The 19,405-nt window shown below is 38.3% G+C and overlaps 1 protein-coding gene across 1 annotated transcript; it reads right to left on the bottom strand.

Moving 5' to 3' along the window:
- Positions 1-3,731: 3,731 nt before the first annotated feature.
- On the bottom strand, positions 3,732-18,542 carry LOC116736998 (creatine kinase U-type, mitochondrial-like). Its single transcript, XM_032589936.1, has 9 exons — positions 18,237-18,542; positions 14,475-14,673; positions 13,372-13,467; positions 12,301-12,522; positions 10,599-10,684; positions 8,268-8,391; positions 6,996-7,130; positions 6,074-6,199; positions 3,732-4,653 (listed from the first exon to the last, which is right to left on the bottom strand). Exons 1-9 carry the CDS (start codon positions 18,380-18,382, stop codon positions 4,540-4,542), a joined length of 1,248 nt encoding a protein of 415 aa, XP_032445827.1. The 5' UTR covers positions 18,383-18,542; the 3' UTR covers positions 3,732-4,539.
- Between the last annotated feature and the right edge of the window lie 863 nt (positions 18,543-19,405).

The raw sequence follows: 19,405 nt of genomic DNA, 5'->3' as shown, positions 1-19,405 counted from the left end.
ATTTCAGCAACTACAAAAAGATAATACAGGAATTATGAAACGGGCAATTAATATTGCATTTGGTCAAATACCATCATCAAAATCATCAAGCAAATATACATCAAATATGTTGATCAACGTTCCGTTAATTATAAACCAAAACCAGCTCTAAACAGATCGGGATTTTTTTCAGCCTTGTTTTGAATGAACTCAGTGTTTCAGCTGTTTTCTGTAAGTTTGTTCCAGATTTGTGGTGCATAGAAGCTGAATGCTGCTTTTAGGTAAAGTATCTGAGAAGTGAAAGGAAAACTATAGACGGCTCAGAGCTCCCCCCCACCTAATAAATACAAATCTGAGATTAGTTTCACTAATTTCTATTCTACCCCCTTTAATAAGATACATCTAAATTAAATTCAGGGTTCCTACAGAACCAACCTAATTGGAACAAGAAGAGTCTTGTGCTTGAGAACATTAGTGAACAGTGTGAGCAGACGTTCTCCAGCAGTTCATTAATAATAATAATAATAATAATAATAATAATAATAATAATAATAATAATAACTGTGAGAGCTAAAATGGAAATGCTTGGATGAAAACTTTTCCATATCGCTCTGCTACCTTAGCTTGAGGAGCAAAACAACTTGACGAGCAAGGCATAGAACATTTCAGTAAATGATTTCAACTTATGTAACATATAAATGATTGAAAAGCAAATCAGATTTTATTATAAAACAAATTATGATTAAAAATGTATTTGATTTAAGTAGAGATTTACAGCATTCACACCAATAAACCGAAGTGAATTTTCTTAAGTATTGTCGGTTTCTGGGTATCGGGCAGGAAATCCAGCTGTCAGCCGCCCTGAACGTTTTCCAATAATCTCTTTCACTTTAAGACGAGAGACTCCAGATTGTTTGAGACATAAAACCGACTGGAGATGATTGAAAGATCATCGCTGGATTCTCTGCTGACACGCCTCACACAGCTTTTTCCCCCACCTGCTGTAATGAAGATTATTAAAACCTGACGAAACTGCTTTCGATTTACTGTATACCTTTTTGCAATTTTATGGACCAGCCACCAGATGGCACTCTCTGACAAAACGTCTGCTTCAGATTTAAGGCTTTCTTACTCCTCTCCTTATTTCTTTTAACTCCGGCATAGTTATTATTCAAGGCAGGACGTAGATAGCTCCTCAAAAGGCGGAGCTAGGTCCAAGCAGGCGTTTTGCACAGCTGATTGGTTGCCATGGAGATTAAAAGATTTCTCAAACATGCATGACAAAAAAAATCACAGCGACACTCCAGGTATGTTTCTGGTGAGAGAATAACATTACAACATCATGTAAAGCTCAAAAATAGCAGATTTTACACAATACAGCCCCTGAAATAAACGGTTAGAAAGTGTTCAAATTTTTTCACACGTTGGCATGAGCAGGATGAATATTGCTGCAAAAAGTTCTTGTTTCTACAGCGTTAGAGTGATGGAGCGCCTTACACACAGTATCGTATTGTTTTAGGCCTGCAGGAGATCAGGGGACTGTGGTAATCCTTCGGTCCCATGATGCCTTTCTGTCGCACCTGCTGCTGTTTACTGTAAACCTGCAGAGCTGAGACAGAAGCTGAAAGACACGGCGAGCCTAAGACGCACTTCTGCACTGCAGAGATGTTCTTCCTGTTCCCACACAGCCTCATCGACAGCTCTTCCCCCCCACAGTAGCCCCACTGCTTCTCAGAGGAGTCGTCATGACAACCGTGCTGCTCCTCTTCTATATTTGGAGCAAGGAGAAGATGAGCCGTCCACCGTGGTGACACGCTCCGACTGCTGAGGGAGGGAGGAAATCTGGGGCGTATTTGGGACATCAGAGCCTTTTTTTTCCTCCAAAACCCTTAAAAAAATAATAATCAATAAATAAAAAATGGAGAGAGAAACTGCTCTCTCGTGCCTCACACCACCTACTGTTGACGCCTCAGCCGTGTCTCCTCACAACAGTGGAAGCCTTGTTGTCCCGTCGGCTGCCAGACCGAAACACTGGGAAATCTGTTGGCCGTTTTGTCGCGACAAGAAAGTATCTGTTCGTTCGCAACGGGACAAAGCTCTTGTCACAGACTTCCTACGCCGCAAAGAAAAACGCCGTTCAAATCAAAGGGCTTCGTGAGCAGGCCGGAGCATTTCAGTGGAGCTGCGCTGGAAGATGAAATCTATGTCCAAGGATGAAAAACAAGTGAAAACAGATTGGCTGGGTGAGGAGGGGTGCTCTAATCAGAGAAGCATGAAATGAAGTCTTGAGTTTTTCATATTTTTGGGTGGATTAAGATTTAAAACTATTATGTCTAACAAATACATTTGTTTTTGATCGGAAAGGAGACGTGTATCTCTCAAAAGACATATATATAAAAAAAACGACTATGGATTTTAATTTATCTGTATTATTTACATTATATTTACAAAGTGGCATGGCAAAAATCATTTATGTCCTTCCTTACCCTTATTCACATTAACCGCTTCTTATTGTGTATTTCTATTGATCGTTGGATTTTTGGTTCTCATTTATGTTCAGATTTTGTTCGTTTTCTTGGATCTTGCTATTTCGGTCATTCATTTTGTTAGTTCATTTATTTCTGCTTTAAACTTGTTTCCCCCATTTTAGTTTTTCTCTCCTGAAGTTCTCTCTGCTTTGCTTCACCTCGCCCTGCCGTTCTGCTCTCCTTCCCAGGTGTTCATCACTTCCTCGTTCGCCTCTGCCTGCTCCCTTTCCCAGCTGCGCCCACTCACCTGTGATTGGCACTTCTGGTCGTTTTGTCACTTCCACTTCTTCCGCAGTATTTACGCTCCCCTTTCTTCTCTCACTGCTGGATCCCCCATTACACCTCTAGAGCTCCATTTAAGTTTCATTTTGATTTATTAAATGACAACTGAACATTTTCTGGTTTGTTGTTAATATCTGGCTCCTACTATTGTCCATTACACTTGACACTAGTATATTCATGATTCATCTTTAGTGATGAGCTACGTTTTTAATCTTTTGCTTCCTCCATAGATTATCAGATTCATATCAGGTTCTAGCTAGGTCACTCCAAAAACATTAACATTACATCTCATCATAAGAAACACAACGGTAAAATTATGTTGTTGTTTTTTTTTACTGCAAACTTAAATCTGCCAGAGACCTGTTGGAATTGGAGGGCTGTAAAACAGTGGAGACTAGGAGAGAGACTTGCGTTTCAGGAGCAGAAATGGCTTAGTTAAAGCCCAGATGTAAATCTGATTGAAAATCTGTGGCAATACCTTCAAAGATTGATGTTCAGAAGACATTCCAGACTTGACTGTTCTTCAGCTATTTTTGCAAAGGAGAGTGGATAAATATTTCCACGAGAGCAGACTACAAGTGCACGCCACACTTTTCAGATTTTTGTTTTGTAAGAAATGTTTAAAAAGTTTTATGAAATACAGTGTTTGAATTTATAAATTTAACAAAAGAAACGTCAGATCGCATGTCTGTATGAAAATAGGAACAGTGTGAACAAGTTTTAAAAAAATTTTTTTTTTACTAAAGATGAGTCACACAGCATCAAGGAACCATGCTAATCACAATTATGACCTGAAAGCTTAGTCACCATGGTTACCTAAAGCTCAGGCTTCTTGTTTACTGGAAATAAATCCTCACCAGATTTCATAAAGCTGATATACAGTAGAAGCCAACAGAAAAAAAAAAGAAAAAATTTTGTGAAATGAGACACAAACAGAGGTGCTACTGTTAAATAGATGATTTGTTTAATAAAAGGCATGACAGTGTGACAATCTGTTATGGCTCAAACGATATTGCTTCAGGAGCTTACAGTACGGAGCCCGACCCGGCCAAGTGTGTGTTCGGAACATTAGAACCCGACGAACACGTCTGCTGGAGAAAACAAAAGTCTCTCCAGCCTTCCGCTTGGAAAAACCCCCATAAAATCTACATTCAAAATAAATCATCAAACGTCTGAAAAGAAACTATGTACACACATTCCACAATGGAGGATGGAGCACGGATGTATGGGACTACACAAGCGCCAGGTAGGAAGGGAAATCACCACGCAGAAGGGAGAGGGCAGTGACGGGGGGCAGAGTGCAGGACGTGCGGCTGAGTAAAGGTGGGAGTAATGGGAAAGGGAGAGTTGTTGATTTTTTTTTTAAATTTTTGGCCATGCAGAGAAGCTGATTATTTTTCTTTTGCTTTAATAAAACAGCCCCACAGCTTCCATAACTCTATAAATCACTTTTATCCTGTCAGAGCAAGATTACGATCTGAGCTCGGAGCGTTCTGAGTCTGATGAAGTTCTGGGATGTTATCAGCCAGACGGTTACATATTACATATACAGATGAAATTATAGAGTATACTGAGGAGCAGGGACGGGGTGGTTGATTAGATAGGTAGCATAGTGATGGTAGAGTAATAATAATAATTATTAATGAGGCGACAACATAGATATCTTTTGGAAATATCTATGGGCACACGGCTGGGTGTGTGTGTGTGTGTGTGCCCGGAGGTTTGTGTGCAGCGGTGAAGGGACCAGTGTCTACTTGAACTGCTTAATGGGTGCTGGCACCTTGATGTCCTGGCCTTTCTCCAGCCGCTTCTCGCACTCAATTAGGTAGTTGACGCCATCAATCACAGTCTGCACCAGCTGGACCTAAGTAGGACACAAACACCATATTTTTAGATCTTGTTATTCCTTGGATAAAAAAAAAAAAAAAGATGGCAAAATGTTTCTGAACTATGTATTAAGAACACGCAACTAATTTGATGGCTATTTGATTTACCGAGCAAGAAAGTCATTAAACATTTTAATTCAAGACTCAAATTCACCAACTCAAATTTAAGACTTTTTTAAGACCGTTACGGAGGTCGCAACAAATGTACAATGAAGGTTGCGTTGGCAACAGAAGTGAGCCAACGGAGAACATCGTCCAGCCAACTGACAATAAATTTGAGCTTCGCCATGCTAGGCAGGAAAATGCTAGCATATTGGGGCATATTAGCAGCTAGCTAGCAGTAGCCTAAACAGCCTTCAGTCAAAGAACACAATGAAGATGTCTGCATGCGATTCCGTGACAAAACGCTACATAGAATATATTAAACAGTTCTGCCAAAACTAAATTTAAGACTTGTGAATAACGTATTTAAGACCAATTTACTTTTTAAAAATGAATTTAAGCCATTTCAAGGCCTTTCATGAAATTAAGACTTTTTAAGGATGCATGGACACTCTGTTTATATATATATATATATATATATATATATATATATATATATATATATACATACACACATTGAGTCCTTCCTATGACTGTGTAGGCCATGACATGGACATAACAATTATCTGTAATGAAAATAGTCTTTTTTCATATACAGAAATAAACACTTAAACAACATGATTTTCACATACAGAATTTAAATAAAGGCACAAATCATCAATAACTATTAAATTAAATCATTGATGATGAGTACATTTAATAGTAAGGACCTATAAGTGCCATAGCTCAGAAAAACCTCTGGAAACAACAAAATAGATGACAGGAAGCAGTCAGAGAATTTGTGTGCCGACTCTGTTACGCATCATTTTCAGATGTCAAGTTTCTACATAGATAAAGCCCAGCCTGCAGCGGATCTGACGCAATCGTCAGAAACTACTAGACTTTTTCCTGCATGCCTGCAAGGATCGAGTGGGGTAAGATTTATTCATCTTACAGTTATTGCAAAATTCATAGTAGGGAGGATGTATTAAGTAATCCTGTTATGTCTCAGGCCACAAATCTTTGAAGAATTTGAACGAGTTACAACAAGATTTTATTTCCGTTTGGGATCAAGAAAGTATTGTGGAATTTGAATTTGAACAGTGAGCTTTCACATATTTAAAAAAGAAAAGCAACAAATTGCCTGGAACTTATTTTGTCACCAGATTTTCAACCCTTCTCATAAACAAAAATAGTTCAAGACGACAAACTCTAATTTGCATCAACTGAACGCTTTTGTTATTAACAGATAGGAAACTTTAGTGAAACACTTGGACGTATGGATGTAATCCGCTACATGCTATGGTTTGTCCCTACCTCAGACTGTCCCAGGCGGTCCAGGTTGGAGATGTCAAACACGCCGCCTACAGCCGCCGTGTCCACGCCGCCCGTCCCACGCTTCTGCAGGCGCAGATTGTCCAGGATTTTACTGAAGCGCGGATCCTGTTCGGCAAAAAAGAAAGGAGTCAGCCTGGACGCTGATAAGACACAAATCACCAGGAATATGCTGGATGACTTTATCCATTTTACTACCATTTGGTACCAGTGTGTTATAAAACAAAGAAAACTATTAGCATAAAAGGTTTGAAAAGCATCTCATCGTAAACTGTTGGATTTCTTGACCTAAAGTCCAGATGTAAATACAGAAAGTTCCGGGTCAAAGACGCTCTACATCCATTCTGACGAAGTTTGCACTATTTTGGACCTACTATGGAAACACTTATCACATCACAGGAGTCACGTGATCAACAACGTGAGCGTTACTGCTGCTGGAAACGACAAAGAAGACAGGAAGTGGGTGGAGGATGATGGTTTGTTTTTGTTTTTTTCAGACAATATGCAGCTGGTTCCACCAGAGTTCTCACCGTTCATAAAAAGTTGTGTATTATTAACGTGTTGAATTCATAACTCTTCTGCTTGTCGCTCCAACACCTGAATAAGATGTCACCGTCTCCTCTGCTGGATGATGAGCGCTAGCGCCACGGATGAATTCCGAATATATCTCATGTAACTGTTTATATCAGTCGCTGCCATGATTTTTAATAACTTATCGAGTTAATAACTTATAGAATTCACACGTGATTTCTACATGACTCATTTAACAGAAACACAACAACTGCAAAATTGTATTTTTTCAGACACATTTTGCAATGCACACGCAGCTCCGGCTGCTCCTCGTGACTAAACCCATGTAAAGTTGTGCTTTTCTCGTCAGGCTCTGCTTCAGCTCGTGTGTTACCTTGCTTAGTCGGGGCAGCTTAACGTGGACGCCGGCCCTGAGTCCAGTCCCCAGGTTGGAGGGGCACGTCAGGATGTAGCCGAGCCTCTCGTTCCACATGAACTCCCAGCCTCTCTCCTGGATCAGCCGCTCCACCTGAGGGAGGTGGAGGGAGGAAGGAGGAGTTAAACTCAACGCAACAGCATTTTATTTTTACATTTTTTTCTACAAACCATCCATGACACGCACACACACACATTCAAAAAAAATCCTTGTATGATTGTGAAAGTGGGAGTGAGACATCAAACGTGTTGGAGAGAGCTGTGGTATTTTTGCTTTACTCGTCGACTAGGAAATAACTTGTATTCACATGACCATGTGTGGACGGTGTGTCCTGTACGTCTGCCAACATGCTTTATTTTGGAAGCAGGAGGACGTCTTCCTATTTTTAGACAACACTAATGGCCCCGCATTGAGTTTAGAAAGCCGTCTAGCAGCAGAAACAGCCAACAATAACAATATAAGCACATCTATACTAGATAATGCAGAGCAGTCAGTTCTGGGCTGCATATCAAGTTGCCACAGAGCCACTTAGCATCACACTGACAAATATCGACCAGAATAGCTGCTTACTTTCTGTCTTCCCTCAACATCTTAAAGGGGCAGTATTATGTGAAATTGACTTTTTTAAGTTTTACATCATGTTATAATGTTATTCCCTCATCAAAAACATACCTGGAGTGTTGCTTTGATTCTTTCATTCATGTTTGAGAAACACTTTAATCTCCATGGTAACCACTGAGCTGTGTAAAACACCCTGGGGAGACCTAGCTCTGCCTTCGAGGACGAAGCTCCTCCTCTGAGCTGCAGATTCCAAGCAACCAAGCTTCCCCCTTAGAGAGCCGTCACTCCCCCAGTCAGCTCCTTCAGACTAGCCAGCAGCAATTAGCAAACACCTGGTGGATCTGAGAATCTGCTGAGCTCATTATAGGAGCTACTTCTCAGCGCTTCACTGGTAAAAACATTGTTAACGTGTTAATAGAGGAGCAATGTTGTGATGACTTCTTGAAGGTGGAGTTTCAGAAAGAATGGAAGTTTTTAAAGAGACAGAGGCCCAATTTCAAGGCGTTAAATAAGGAAGTAAATTTTCTTTTAAGTCATATTTGCTATATTTAAAACAACTGACAGTTACTTGATTGTGCTATAAAATGGCCCTATATGCCTGGAAAACACATAACACTGCCCCTTTAAGTAATCAGGAAGTATCCAGTCTCAACTGCGAGCACGTCTTACCTCCTTGAGGCCTCTGCAGAATCTCTCAAAGACCCTTTTCATGTTGCCTCCCTTCTCCATGGAGATCACTCTGGTGTGATCCTCCTCATTGATCCAAATCAAAAAGGTCTTCTCATTGTTGTGCCTGCACACAGGGAGGTTTTTACTTCATAAACAGCTTGGATGCATGGTATTGTAGCACCATCTGTTCTTTTCAGGTGCACAGACACAAAGTGTCGATTAACTGTTCACACGCACTCAGGAGTCGTATCATTGCTCAATTTGACACTTTGGAAATAAGGTTGCTTAATGGAAACACGCCCATTTTGAGTAACCTTGTTCTTTAATGGAAACACCGTAAGTGTGATATTGTGTTTTTTCAAACTTTTCGGAATAACGACAAGGTTTTTTGCCCATTTGTAATGGAAACACAGCGAATGTCAGTATGAATTTAATTTCAATTTGGGCTTTTAGTGATGAAACTTTTTTTTATAGCTCCATTAAACATCTACATCTGGTGTCGTCATCGAGGACAGATAGAGCGTGCAGGATCTGAATGGATGGAGCTTTAAATATTCTACTGGATTTTGCTCCCCGGGTGTATTTTAACAGCACTGACATTGTGACAACGACAACACTTTGAAATATTTAGCAGCTTTAAAAATAAATTCATAATAAATTCGACATGGTGAACGTTTTTTTTATTCTGTAAATCTAACGATGCCATTTGTTCTCTAATAATAAAGCCAAAAAAATTGAAATGACACGAATGACGATAACAGCCGGATGTACATTTCTGACAAATACCGGCCTTGTCGTAGCCAGAAATCTGTTGGGTAATAAACGTTTCATCGTTTTGGGCCAAAAACAAACATACAAGTTTTAAAGTAAAATAATCCGTTTTTCACCAATTCTATTCTCTCATGTGGTGTATTAGTCCAACATTGAGGCTCAGACTGAATATTAGTCTCGGTTAGTATTTGCTGATAACAGTGATGCTTCTTCTGCTAAGTCTTCACAATGGGGTTTGTATATTTTTCCCCACAGTAAAATTCAAGCTTTAAACGTTTTGAGGATCACACTTTGGAGTTCAAAACAGTACAAATGGTTTCAAAAACATGGTTTCAATTCATTATTATATGATAGAATTTATTATTTTCCATTAGTCTTTTGATAGTATTCTATGTAATCTGAAACGTAACTAAATGTCATGTTTTGAAGTGTCTCTAACACACACACATATGCTACACACCTGATTGGTTCAAGAACAAAACTCTAATTTAATAAAAAAGTTCCCAGTTTTAATAACTTTGTTTAAAATTAGAATATGTTATTTCAATTAAACAGATCAATAATTTGTTAAGTCATTAGGAATAATAAATATTCATTCCATTGAAACAGTCCAAACAAATCTTAAAGGCAAATGACATTCCTGCTCAAATGAAACGCTTAAACACAATATATGGAGAAAGTTACAAACCCCCCCAAAAAACTAAAAACTGTTTTCTGGCATTTAGCAAATAGAAACAATTTTAGTAATTTTAACTGACCTAAAACAAGAAAAGTTTAGTCTGATTCAACTGTGTTTTTATTAGATGTATGAAAATATCTGGTTTCAACTGTAAACAGCGTTTTCCAAATTTAGGTTTTTAATCAAACGTTAGATTGAACTTTATTACAAAATCATGCTGTGTGAATATCAAACGTTTTCAATGACTTTATACTTCGAGGTACTTTCCAAACCTTGAAGACACCTAAACTAAATTCAAGCATTTTCAAGGATTTCAAGCACCTGTATGAACCCCGTCGCGATGATGATCTCTTAGCATGAGTAAGTTTCACATTTTAAAGCAACAAAATCCATTTTTTCCCCTCAAACCACTCTCTTCTTTTTTAATAGAGGGCGGAGTCTGCGTCAAGGGAGGAAAGGCCAGCTAAGAAGGAACGAAACAAAGAGGAGAGGAAAAGTAGATCACAGAATAAAGGGAGTAACAGAAACAAGAGGAGAGGCAGAGGGAGGAAAAAACAGCTTCTAGTTCAGCTGAAAGAGGAGATGATGAAGTCAAGGTTGCATTATTAAGAGGAGGAGTGACTGATAGGCTTTACAGAGGAAACAAACATGGAGGAAGTCAGGCACATTGGGGTTATTCCTGGGGCCGATCTGAAACGCTGCTCGTCTCGTTTTCACCTCAGCTCAGCAAAACACAAAAGAGCAACAGAAACGCCGAGGCAAAGTTCACCCAAAGGTTATTTAAAATGAATCATCGCTAAGTTGAAAAGTCCCGTCAGAGCACAACCAATACGACAAATGCAATTGGCCTGACGGGCTGAATATTTACATTTTCTGCTTACCAAATACCGCGGCCGTCGGGCCAATCACGGGCCATGCCGGCGCAGGTCAGGAGTGGTGACACAGGTTTGTCGAACAGGAAGTGATCCTGATAAATACACACAAAAAATATTTTTTTTACAAAACTTAGACTGGACAAAGTTTTTTTTACTGTTGGGAAACCTAAATAACCTGATAATAAACTATAAACCATATCAACCCTATAACACATATCATCACCTTCCTAAGATAATGGCCTGAGTCATTTTTTCCCCAGAAATAATTTTGACAAAAAAAACAACAAACAAAAAAAACGGCCTCATTATTGCTAGAAGTTATTGTTTGAGGAAGGTGACTATATGGAAGGCCAAAATTTAATATTTTAAGCCTAGTTTTCTTTTTTATTTATATTCTTTTGTGGTTTATTCTGAAAGTTTTATCACATTGGAAAATCTTTTTTTTTACTAGAATGAATATTTTGAAGCTGTAAACAATAGTTCTAAAATGAGCAGAACAAGAAATTCTTCATTTTCAAATGGTACTTTAAATACTATTTAAAGTTAAATGCTATTTAAAGTACCATGGGTGCAGATACTCATGTGTATTGGGTATCTGCACATGGTCACAGATACCCAATACTGTCATATTTTAGAGTTTGAAAATATAAAGAATATGAAAGTATTATATTTTTGAATGAATCACATGTAGTGTAGGTTTTGCATTGAATAAGAAATGTTAGGTTACCAAGCTATGAAAGCCTGTGATTAGCTTAGATCAGTTTGTTTTGCACATTTAAAATACAGATCAAAGATAAAACTAATAATAATAGTGCAGGAAGAGGGAAAAGCTCAGTGGGCTTAAAAGCCTCTACCCAAATAGTATAGAAAACAATATAATACAATCCAACAATCTTTCATCAGTTGATCATAAATGTGCGAAATAGAATCATATAGAAATATTAAAACCATAAAAACATCTGCAAAGTATTAATGGGCAATTTTGTTTTTCTAACATATTTGGATATTTAATACAAAATGTAAGTTTTAATGTTGAAAATTTCTTGTAATATAACCTAACAGTTGATACTATTTGGATTTTATTAGGGATGTACCGACCCACTTTTTTCACTTCCGATATCGATATGTGAGGTTTGGTATCAGCCGATATCGATCCGATACAGAAAAAACATCTGAATTGACTTAAAATGGTTCTTTTTAAACAGACATAAATGGACCAAACTATAAATTTATCTGATAACGCTGCACCAGCACAGCTCAGTTAAATACACCGATAGCTTCACAAGCTTGGTCAAACATGTTAAAACAAGTTTAATTTGTTCAGTTGGTGCAGTTAGAGGTAATACAGCCAATGAAAAATAAATAATAAAGAAACTGAAACGAACAAAGACAATAGGTTGACTACCTTGGTCAAATATTTAAAAAATAAAATGGTTCAGACAATTAGAAATTCTAACAATACTGTAAAATAAATAATAAGGCATGATGTTGCTCAGAGGACAAAGCGTAAAATTAGACTAACTACGTATATCTGCACATAGTCACAGATACCTGATCTGGAATTCTTTTTCAAGAACCCAAGTTACTCAGCATTCCGAAGAAGTTGCAAAAATGGCGACCTACGCCACTTTACCAACATGCACAAGAGTTAAAACGATTGTTTAGCCCAGACAGTTGTTGTTTCTGATATTAAACATGTATCACTTACATCAATGAGCTGCTGTTGCTCCTGCTCTGTCATCAGAGTAAGACTGTAGTATTTTCCGGTCAGGTCTTCCTTCAGCCCAGACAGGGCGTCCACCACCACCCGTTCCACCTCTCGGCGCTCCGCCCGGGTGCAGGCGGGGGGCAGGCTCAGGCCCCGGATGCTGCGGCCGGTCCTCACCCTGGACGACAGCACGTAGCGCTCATCGAAAACACCGGACTGGATCTGAAATGTTTAGAGAAGTTCGTCGATTAGGGCTGCAATGGACAATTATTTTTAGTAAATCGGTTACAGGGGTGGGCGATATGGACTTACAGTTTTATCACAACATTGTGACAAACGATAAACGTGAACATAAAGAACTAATTATTTCTTCTTAGGTAACTGGATGCCTGTGGATGAATAGCAATTGTAACCCGACAAACACAAAATGCTGCACTTGAAAAACGTGCCGTCAAACTCAAACTCAAATTCAAAAATACTTTATTGATCCCAAAAGGAAATTAAATCAAAGATGATTCTTTAGGACACCAGTCCCATAAAGAGGGGATTTATATCACTAAACTGCACACAGGGACTGCAATTAATCATATTTTCAAATTCATTGATGCTCTTGTTGAGCAAACAGTGGAGAAAATAGTAAAAATAACAATCCTGACAAAAAAAAGACATAATTTCATAAAAATATATTGCGACAACGATAAATCAAAATGCTTATTATGTCAAGAAAATTATCACAATAAATGATAAACGATATGATAATTGCCCTCATCTATTATTCTATCAATTATTCTGATGATTAAGTGGATACAAAAACTTGCCACATTCTGCAGATTTTTCATTTAACCATTTAAGCCTTATTTTACACAATATTAGAAATACATTAAAAATAGCAAATAAACAAGCAATTCACAATTCCTTTTTAAAGTAAGAAACTAATAACATCCGAGATGGCGCCAGTTGGTTTCAGGAAATGGGAAAAAAAGGAGAAAGAATTAAAGGAATTTCCCCTAAAATGAGGTAAAACCAAAAATCTGACCTGACTGCTGAGTCAGTACAATAGAGCTGAAGTACCTTGCTGGCATTCAGGTCAGTGGGGTGTTTCATTGCACGGGGATCGTAGCCATTGTGCCTCTCTTTGATGACAGGATCCAAGAGTTCTGCAAACACCTAAACGGAAACACATTCAGTTAAACCCAAGATTATTTCAGATTTAGATCTGCAATTATTTTTCATGTAACCTAAAAGTTTGTTTCGTAAGGGAGATGAAAGCAACGTCAATTTTTATTGATGTTGCCTGCAGGGTTTCTCCCACTGTCTTATCAGCCTGGAGGGCCACAGGGCTTTCCTTGCCTCCCCCACCAGTCTAGGTGTTGTTTCGTTTATTTTAAATAGTGTTTTTATACACCAGTAACAATGACAGCAAAGACTGCTTAAGCTAGGTTTTATAGCTGACGAATTGAACTTATGTCATCTGCTCACAAGCCTCTGAATTTTTGTAACTTTTAACAATTTTTAAACACAAAAAAGTGAGCCGCTGGTGAACTGTCCTATCGCCTCCGCACTGCAAAAACATAAAGTCTTACCAAGTAATTTTGGTCTAGTTTATAGTGCAAATATCTTAGTACAATTGAAATAAGAAAAACTAACGTACAAGTAACTTTTCAGCAAGATATAAGAGCTCATTTAAGTAAATAATTCCTTAATATCGATGAAAGAGTACTTACAATGTCTTGTAATAAATTCACTTCTTACAAGACATTTTTCCCATGTTATGAGCGAAATAATCTGCCATTGAACAAGTTTTATTTGGTCGGCGCAGAAGGGCTTCTTTTTGTCAAAATATCTTTGCCATCACGAATTGTGTTCATATTTGCCAACAATGAAAACAGAGGAAAATCAGGTATCACTTCTTTTGAGGAGGTGTGTATAAGACTCACATGACACACTGTCATGAACATGAAGGAGTCTTCATGAATGTCTACAACTGTTGTCAAGAGTAAATAGTGATATTTTTAAGGCAAAGTTGCATTAAAGGCTGCATTAAAAGTGTCAACTTTGCATTAAAAGTGTCAGTATGTACCGAAAACAGATTTCAACAAAGGCACCAGCTGTAGTTAAAGGAGGTGGATTTAGTTTGCTTAAAGCCGCGCCCCGGTCCCGGAGTTGTGTCTGACCTCATAGGACTCCTCGTCTCCTGCTACCAGGCCAACGGTTTTGATGAAGGGGTGGCCCGGGTTGTCCACGCCCGTCTGGATGGCCTGGTCCAGCGTGTAACCGTTGGGCGTGGCCTTATCGCACAGCTTGGCGTAGATGGCCGGTGTCAGGCTGCTGGCCATGCAGTTGTTGTGTTTGCGCAGGTCAGGGTACTCCGCGCTGTGCACATAGGAAAATGAGATAAGCCAAGACTCTATTAATCTTTGACAGTGCTGCTGAGCTCTGGACACCAGTGCAGAAACTTTAACTCACTAAATATACCTTTTACTTGTTTTTTGTGTGTGTTTTTTTTACCCACAGGCAACAGAAATCTAAACCTGTGGCCTTTGACTAACCGTATACCCTGTTGTAAACAATCCAACAATCCTATTTACTAATGAGAGAGAGAGAGAGGGAAAAGGCACAAATCAGCAAACTCAAACTGTAAATTATTTAATGCCATTATCTTTATTTAATTAAATAATAAAAAAAGAAAGACTGAAGACTGTAGGCTTAAGGATGATTAATACTGATAAAAAGTAAGAATTTTTAGACCAACAGACCAGGTTTGGGTTTTTTAAATTGTGCTTTCCAGATGTTGTTTTTGACAGGCGACACAAGTTGTTTCCAAGCTTCCAGGATTTTTGATGTAAAGCTCAAAAAGTTGATTTTACATCATAGCGTCTCTTTAAGTATGGATAAAAAAAATACAATCATGGTACACTAAGATAGCACAAGACTAATCTTGATGACTTGTATGAAAACAAAAAACAGTAAATAAACCAAATTTCCTTTGTTTTAATATCCCTGTACTTTTGGCTTCACCTTAAAAGGTTGCACTTTTTTAATTGTATTTTTTAAATTACAATAAGACATAAATATAACCAGATATAAGATATAAATACAATAGTTGATGAGACTTAAGATCCATGGCGCTGGTACTGTTGGACCTGAGTGCAGAATTCAACACCGTTGCCCATTAAAGCGAGTGGAGTGTTGGGTCGGACTCTCTGCTACAGTATTTGACTGGATTCTTGACTAAAGAACAGGGACTTCTTGGTGACAGTGAACTTTTCATTGGAATGGGTCGAAGTCACATGTGGAGTACCACAAGGTTCAAACCTGGGACCCTCTTATTTAATACCCACACAGTCCCGCTAGCTCAGATTATAAAGCTACCATCATTATGCGGATGATACACAGCTCTATATTATAATGTCAACAGGTGACTATGAACCTATCCATGAACCGAACAGATGCTGAGGTAAAAAAATTAAATAAAATCAATGCATGGATATGCCACAACTTTTTCCAACTGAACAAAAACAAAATTGAAGTTATTATCTTTGGAAATCTAAAGAGAAACAATGAAGAGTCAGCTTCAGTTATTACAGCCAGAAACTAAGGATTAGGTTGGAAATCTGGGTGTAGTGATGGATTCAGAACTGAACTTTCAGAAACACGTAAACAAAGTTGGCCTTCTATGACTTAAAGGACATTTCTAGGACGAAAGGACTAATGTCGCAACAAGATCTAGAGAAACTCATCCAGGCGTTTACCTTTAGTCACACTGATTACTGCAACAGTGTCTTCACAGCTCTGCCAAAAAGTCAATCAGACAGCTGATCTCATTAAAACCAGGAAGACAGAGCACATCACCCCAGTTCTAAAGTCCTCCCACTGGTTCCCTGTAGCTCAGAGAATAGACTATAAAATACTTCTGTTAGTTTACAAATCACTGAAAGGCTTGGCACCAAAAACACATTAGAGACATGCTGTTGTTGTATCAACCTTCCTGACCTCTTAGGTCTTCTGGTTCTGGTTCTGCTCTGCATCACCAGAACCAGAACCAAACATGGAGAAGTAGCACTCCGATTGTATGCCCCACAAACTTTCAGACAACTACAAAAATGCTGAAACACTGAGTTCCTTTAAATCAAAGCAAAAGAAAAATCCTGGTCTACAAAGAGTCGTCTTTAACAAATGGAAGATCAATCGTTTTAGTCTGGATTGCAACTTTTGATGAGCGTTTGCTTATTATGTTATATATGTAAGGTACTTTAACTTGCCTTGTTGCTAAGATTTCCTGTACAAATAAACTTGCCTTTGGTTAAAAGCAGGTATAGGGCATGATTGTCTAGTCTAGGCAATAACTCAACATATTAGTATAAAAAAAATACCTGCTTTATTTATTACACCGGTCTCATGTAATATTAAAAAAATTTTCTGCTTGGGTTTTCCATTAGCAGTACGCCAATGTCATCCACATGAATAGGAGTAAGCACTTGAAATCCATCACTTTCACTTTTTCTAATTTAAGTACTGAAATTTAAAAAAAAATAAAATTTTCAATAAGATATTTTGTCAAAATGCACCTTTCGCCCTAATGCTCCTGATTCTAAAGAAAATGTTTGCTAAAGGATAAATAATAAATAGTTTTGCAGGTTGATGAAGCAACAGAAAAATGGCTCCATTTTTACATTCATGTTTGTACAGAGTGGTGTGCGTAATTTAGCTTTTAATTTGTACCGTTTGCAACTTATAGGAAAAGCACTATTTAATTTCATTCTACTATTTCACTGTAGATCGACGGTAGTCATTCATTCATTCATTCATTCATTCAAGTAGAATAAGGAACAATTGTGTGCAAAACCTTTATCTGCAACCTCGCCTGTGATCAATCAAAGGACTTTTATCCGAGGAGCAGATAATGTTTTACTGATCTCCATCTAGTGACGGTGTTTTATAGTCCATGCAGGTGTGCCTTGAGTCACGTACACAACTTTTGTTGGACTGACGCCAAACAGCATCCATTTAGTAATGCAGGACATTATATATTTCTAATACACAAGTTTTTGGTAAGTAAACAGCTAGTCTACTGATCGGTTGGAGGAAGCGCTTCTTAAACTTGCAGCGACAAACAGCTCTTTGCTGTGCAATCTGAGATTATTGTGAGCGAGACTGTATCCACGATGACCTCATTTTGTTTGTCACAAAAGGTGCAATTTATTAATCCAACAAAAGCAGACGTGTTTTATTTGTGCAGCATGCATGTGTTCCTGTCGGTGTGGCACACTGAATCTCGAGAGCATGCAGAAGAACCAGATTATTCATTGTTGCCCGGCTCCCAGATCCGAATGAGGATGTGAATCTGGATTTGTGATGTGTTGTAAAGTGGTTCGGCCGCGCTTTATGATTCGGGTTTTCTCTGACCTAGATATGGCACAATAGTCTCCATATGGCCGTTGCATGTCCTAAATTAGACGTTTATTAATTTCCCGGGATAAGCAAAGGTCCAGTTTCTGCTCCCTTTTGGCCTTCAACGGTCAGCACTAATCTAATCCCTGTCGAATAGCTAATTTTGTTAATCCCATTGTGCTTGTAAGATATTAGAAGGGAGTTTTTTTGTCGTAATCTGGCCCATACCTAATTATGACCTTATAATTCAGGAAGCACTATATTTGAGGACTTCTGACCAGCTGAAGAGGTCAGAAGTCCTCACTCCTCCACCCTCATTAGCTTAAAACTCTAACGTTTAAAACGAACCGTTACTATTTAGAGAGAAGAAAAAAAGTAAGAAAAAAAACGTACTGCCCTTTAATGGCGGTTACGTACAATTTCTCGTCAATAAAACGACGCCCAATTTGTTAAAAAAAAAAAAAATTTCTAAGCAAAAATAATTGTCCATAAAATGTTTTTAAAAAATCAAATAACGACCATAGAGGCGGGAAGGGCGCAGTTACCTGGCGGGGTATCTCCTGCGCAGAGGCTCTCCGGCGGTGACATGTTCCCGATGGAGCAGAAACCCAGCCGCTACGGAGCCTCCGACCAACGAGAGGATTCCGACGTTTCTCTTGGAGGAGAGGATTCTCGTGAAGCTGCTGGCCATTTTTCCCTCCTTGAAATTCAAGTGTTTAGAAAATGGTGTTACTGACGGGGCTGGACGGCGGGGAAGAAAAGACAGGTTGATGGAGTGAAGGTGATGAAGCGCCTCTGATGGAATTATAAGGAGAGCGGTTAACCGGGGGTGGGTCGTCAAGGTGGACGGAGAGATCGAGGACTGGACCGGAAGTGAAGGTGCAGCTTCAAAATAAAAGTATCCAGATGCTTAGAAACAACTGAAGGACAATACTTACATTTATATTTTAGTCAAACATTTGCATTGTTCTCATTTCACATATAACTGTATGCGTTTTGATGAATTAACACTCATCTTAGGTATTAATCAGGGGTCTACGTGTGTTTATTTTACGTTTTTTTTTTAACTTCCCACAAGTATGGAAATGACCCAACTGACATAAACAGAAGAAAAATGATTCCTTTAAATATTTTCTATTTTCTTTGCTTTATGGCATAACAGTAGAACAATTTTTTCTAATTATTTTACTAGGCAACAATTTTATATAGTTATATCGTTTTTGTTTGGTGGACTGACAGGCAATATGCTTCTTACTTTACCATATTACAAAAAAATGTTACAAAAAATGGTAGATTAAAATTTGGATGTACTGAATAGAAATACAGCATGCCTTTGATTTTCTTTGCACTCCTGATAAAACACCATTCTGCAAAACAGACTTACCTGTATGCAATTTATAAAAGATATTACAACGTAATTATAAAAAAAAGAAATATATATACACACACATATAAATACATACATACATCATTTTTTTTTTTTCAAATATTGACCCATGTATCAAACATTTATGGGACAAAGTATGAAGACGTCGTACTGCAAGTGTTGTCTCAACAGGAAGTTCGTTGTGCTTTTTGTCGGCTAACTTGATGAAGGTAATGTGATGCATGATAAGAATATTAAACAATGAACAGAACTGCAGAACTGGCGCTTTCACTTCGCACTCAGCCAAACCACAGTCTCAAATATAAATACAGTCCGCTCATACCCTTA

Source organism: Xiphophorus hellerii, chromosome 2, assembly GCF_003331165.1.
Source record: "Xiphophorus hellerii strain 12219 chromosome 2, Xiphophorus_hellerii-4.1, whole genome shotgun sequence".
Classification (NCBI taxonomy): domain Eukaryota; kingdom Metazoa; phylum Chordata; class Actinopteri; order Cyprinodontiformes; family Poeciliidae; genus Xiphophorus; species Xiphophorus hellerii.
This window is presented reverse-complemented; position numbering and strand designations above follow the sequence as displayed.

Coding starts and splice junctions, on each gene's coding strand:
- LOC116736998 (XM_032589936.1), bottom strand. CDS start 18,382: ATGGCCAGCAGCTTCACGAGAATCCTCTCCTCCAAGAGAAACGTCGGA. Junction 8,392..10,598: donor CCCGACGGCCGCGGTATTTG/GTAAGCAGAAAA, acceptor CCCTGTGTGCAG/GCACAACAATGAGAAGACCT. Junction 7,131..8,267: donor TCTGCAGAGGCCTCAAGGAG/GTAAGACGTGCT, acceptor CACCTCCCTCAG/GTGGAGCGGCTGATCCAGGA.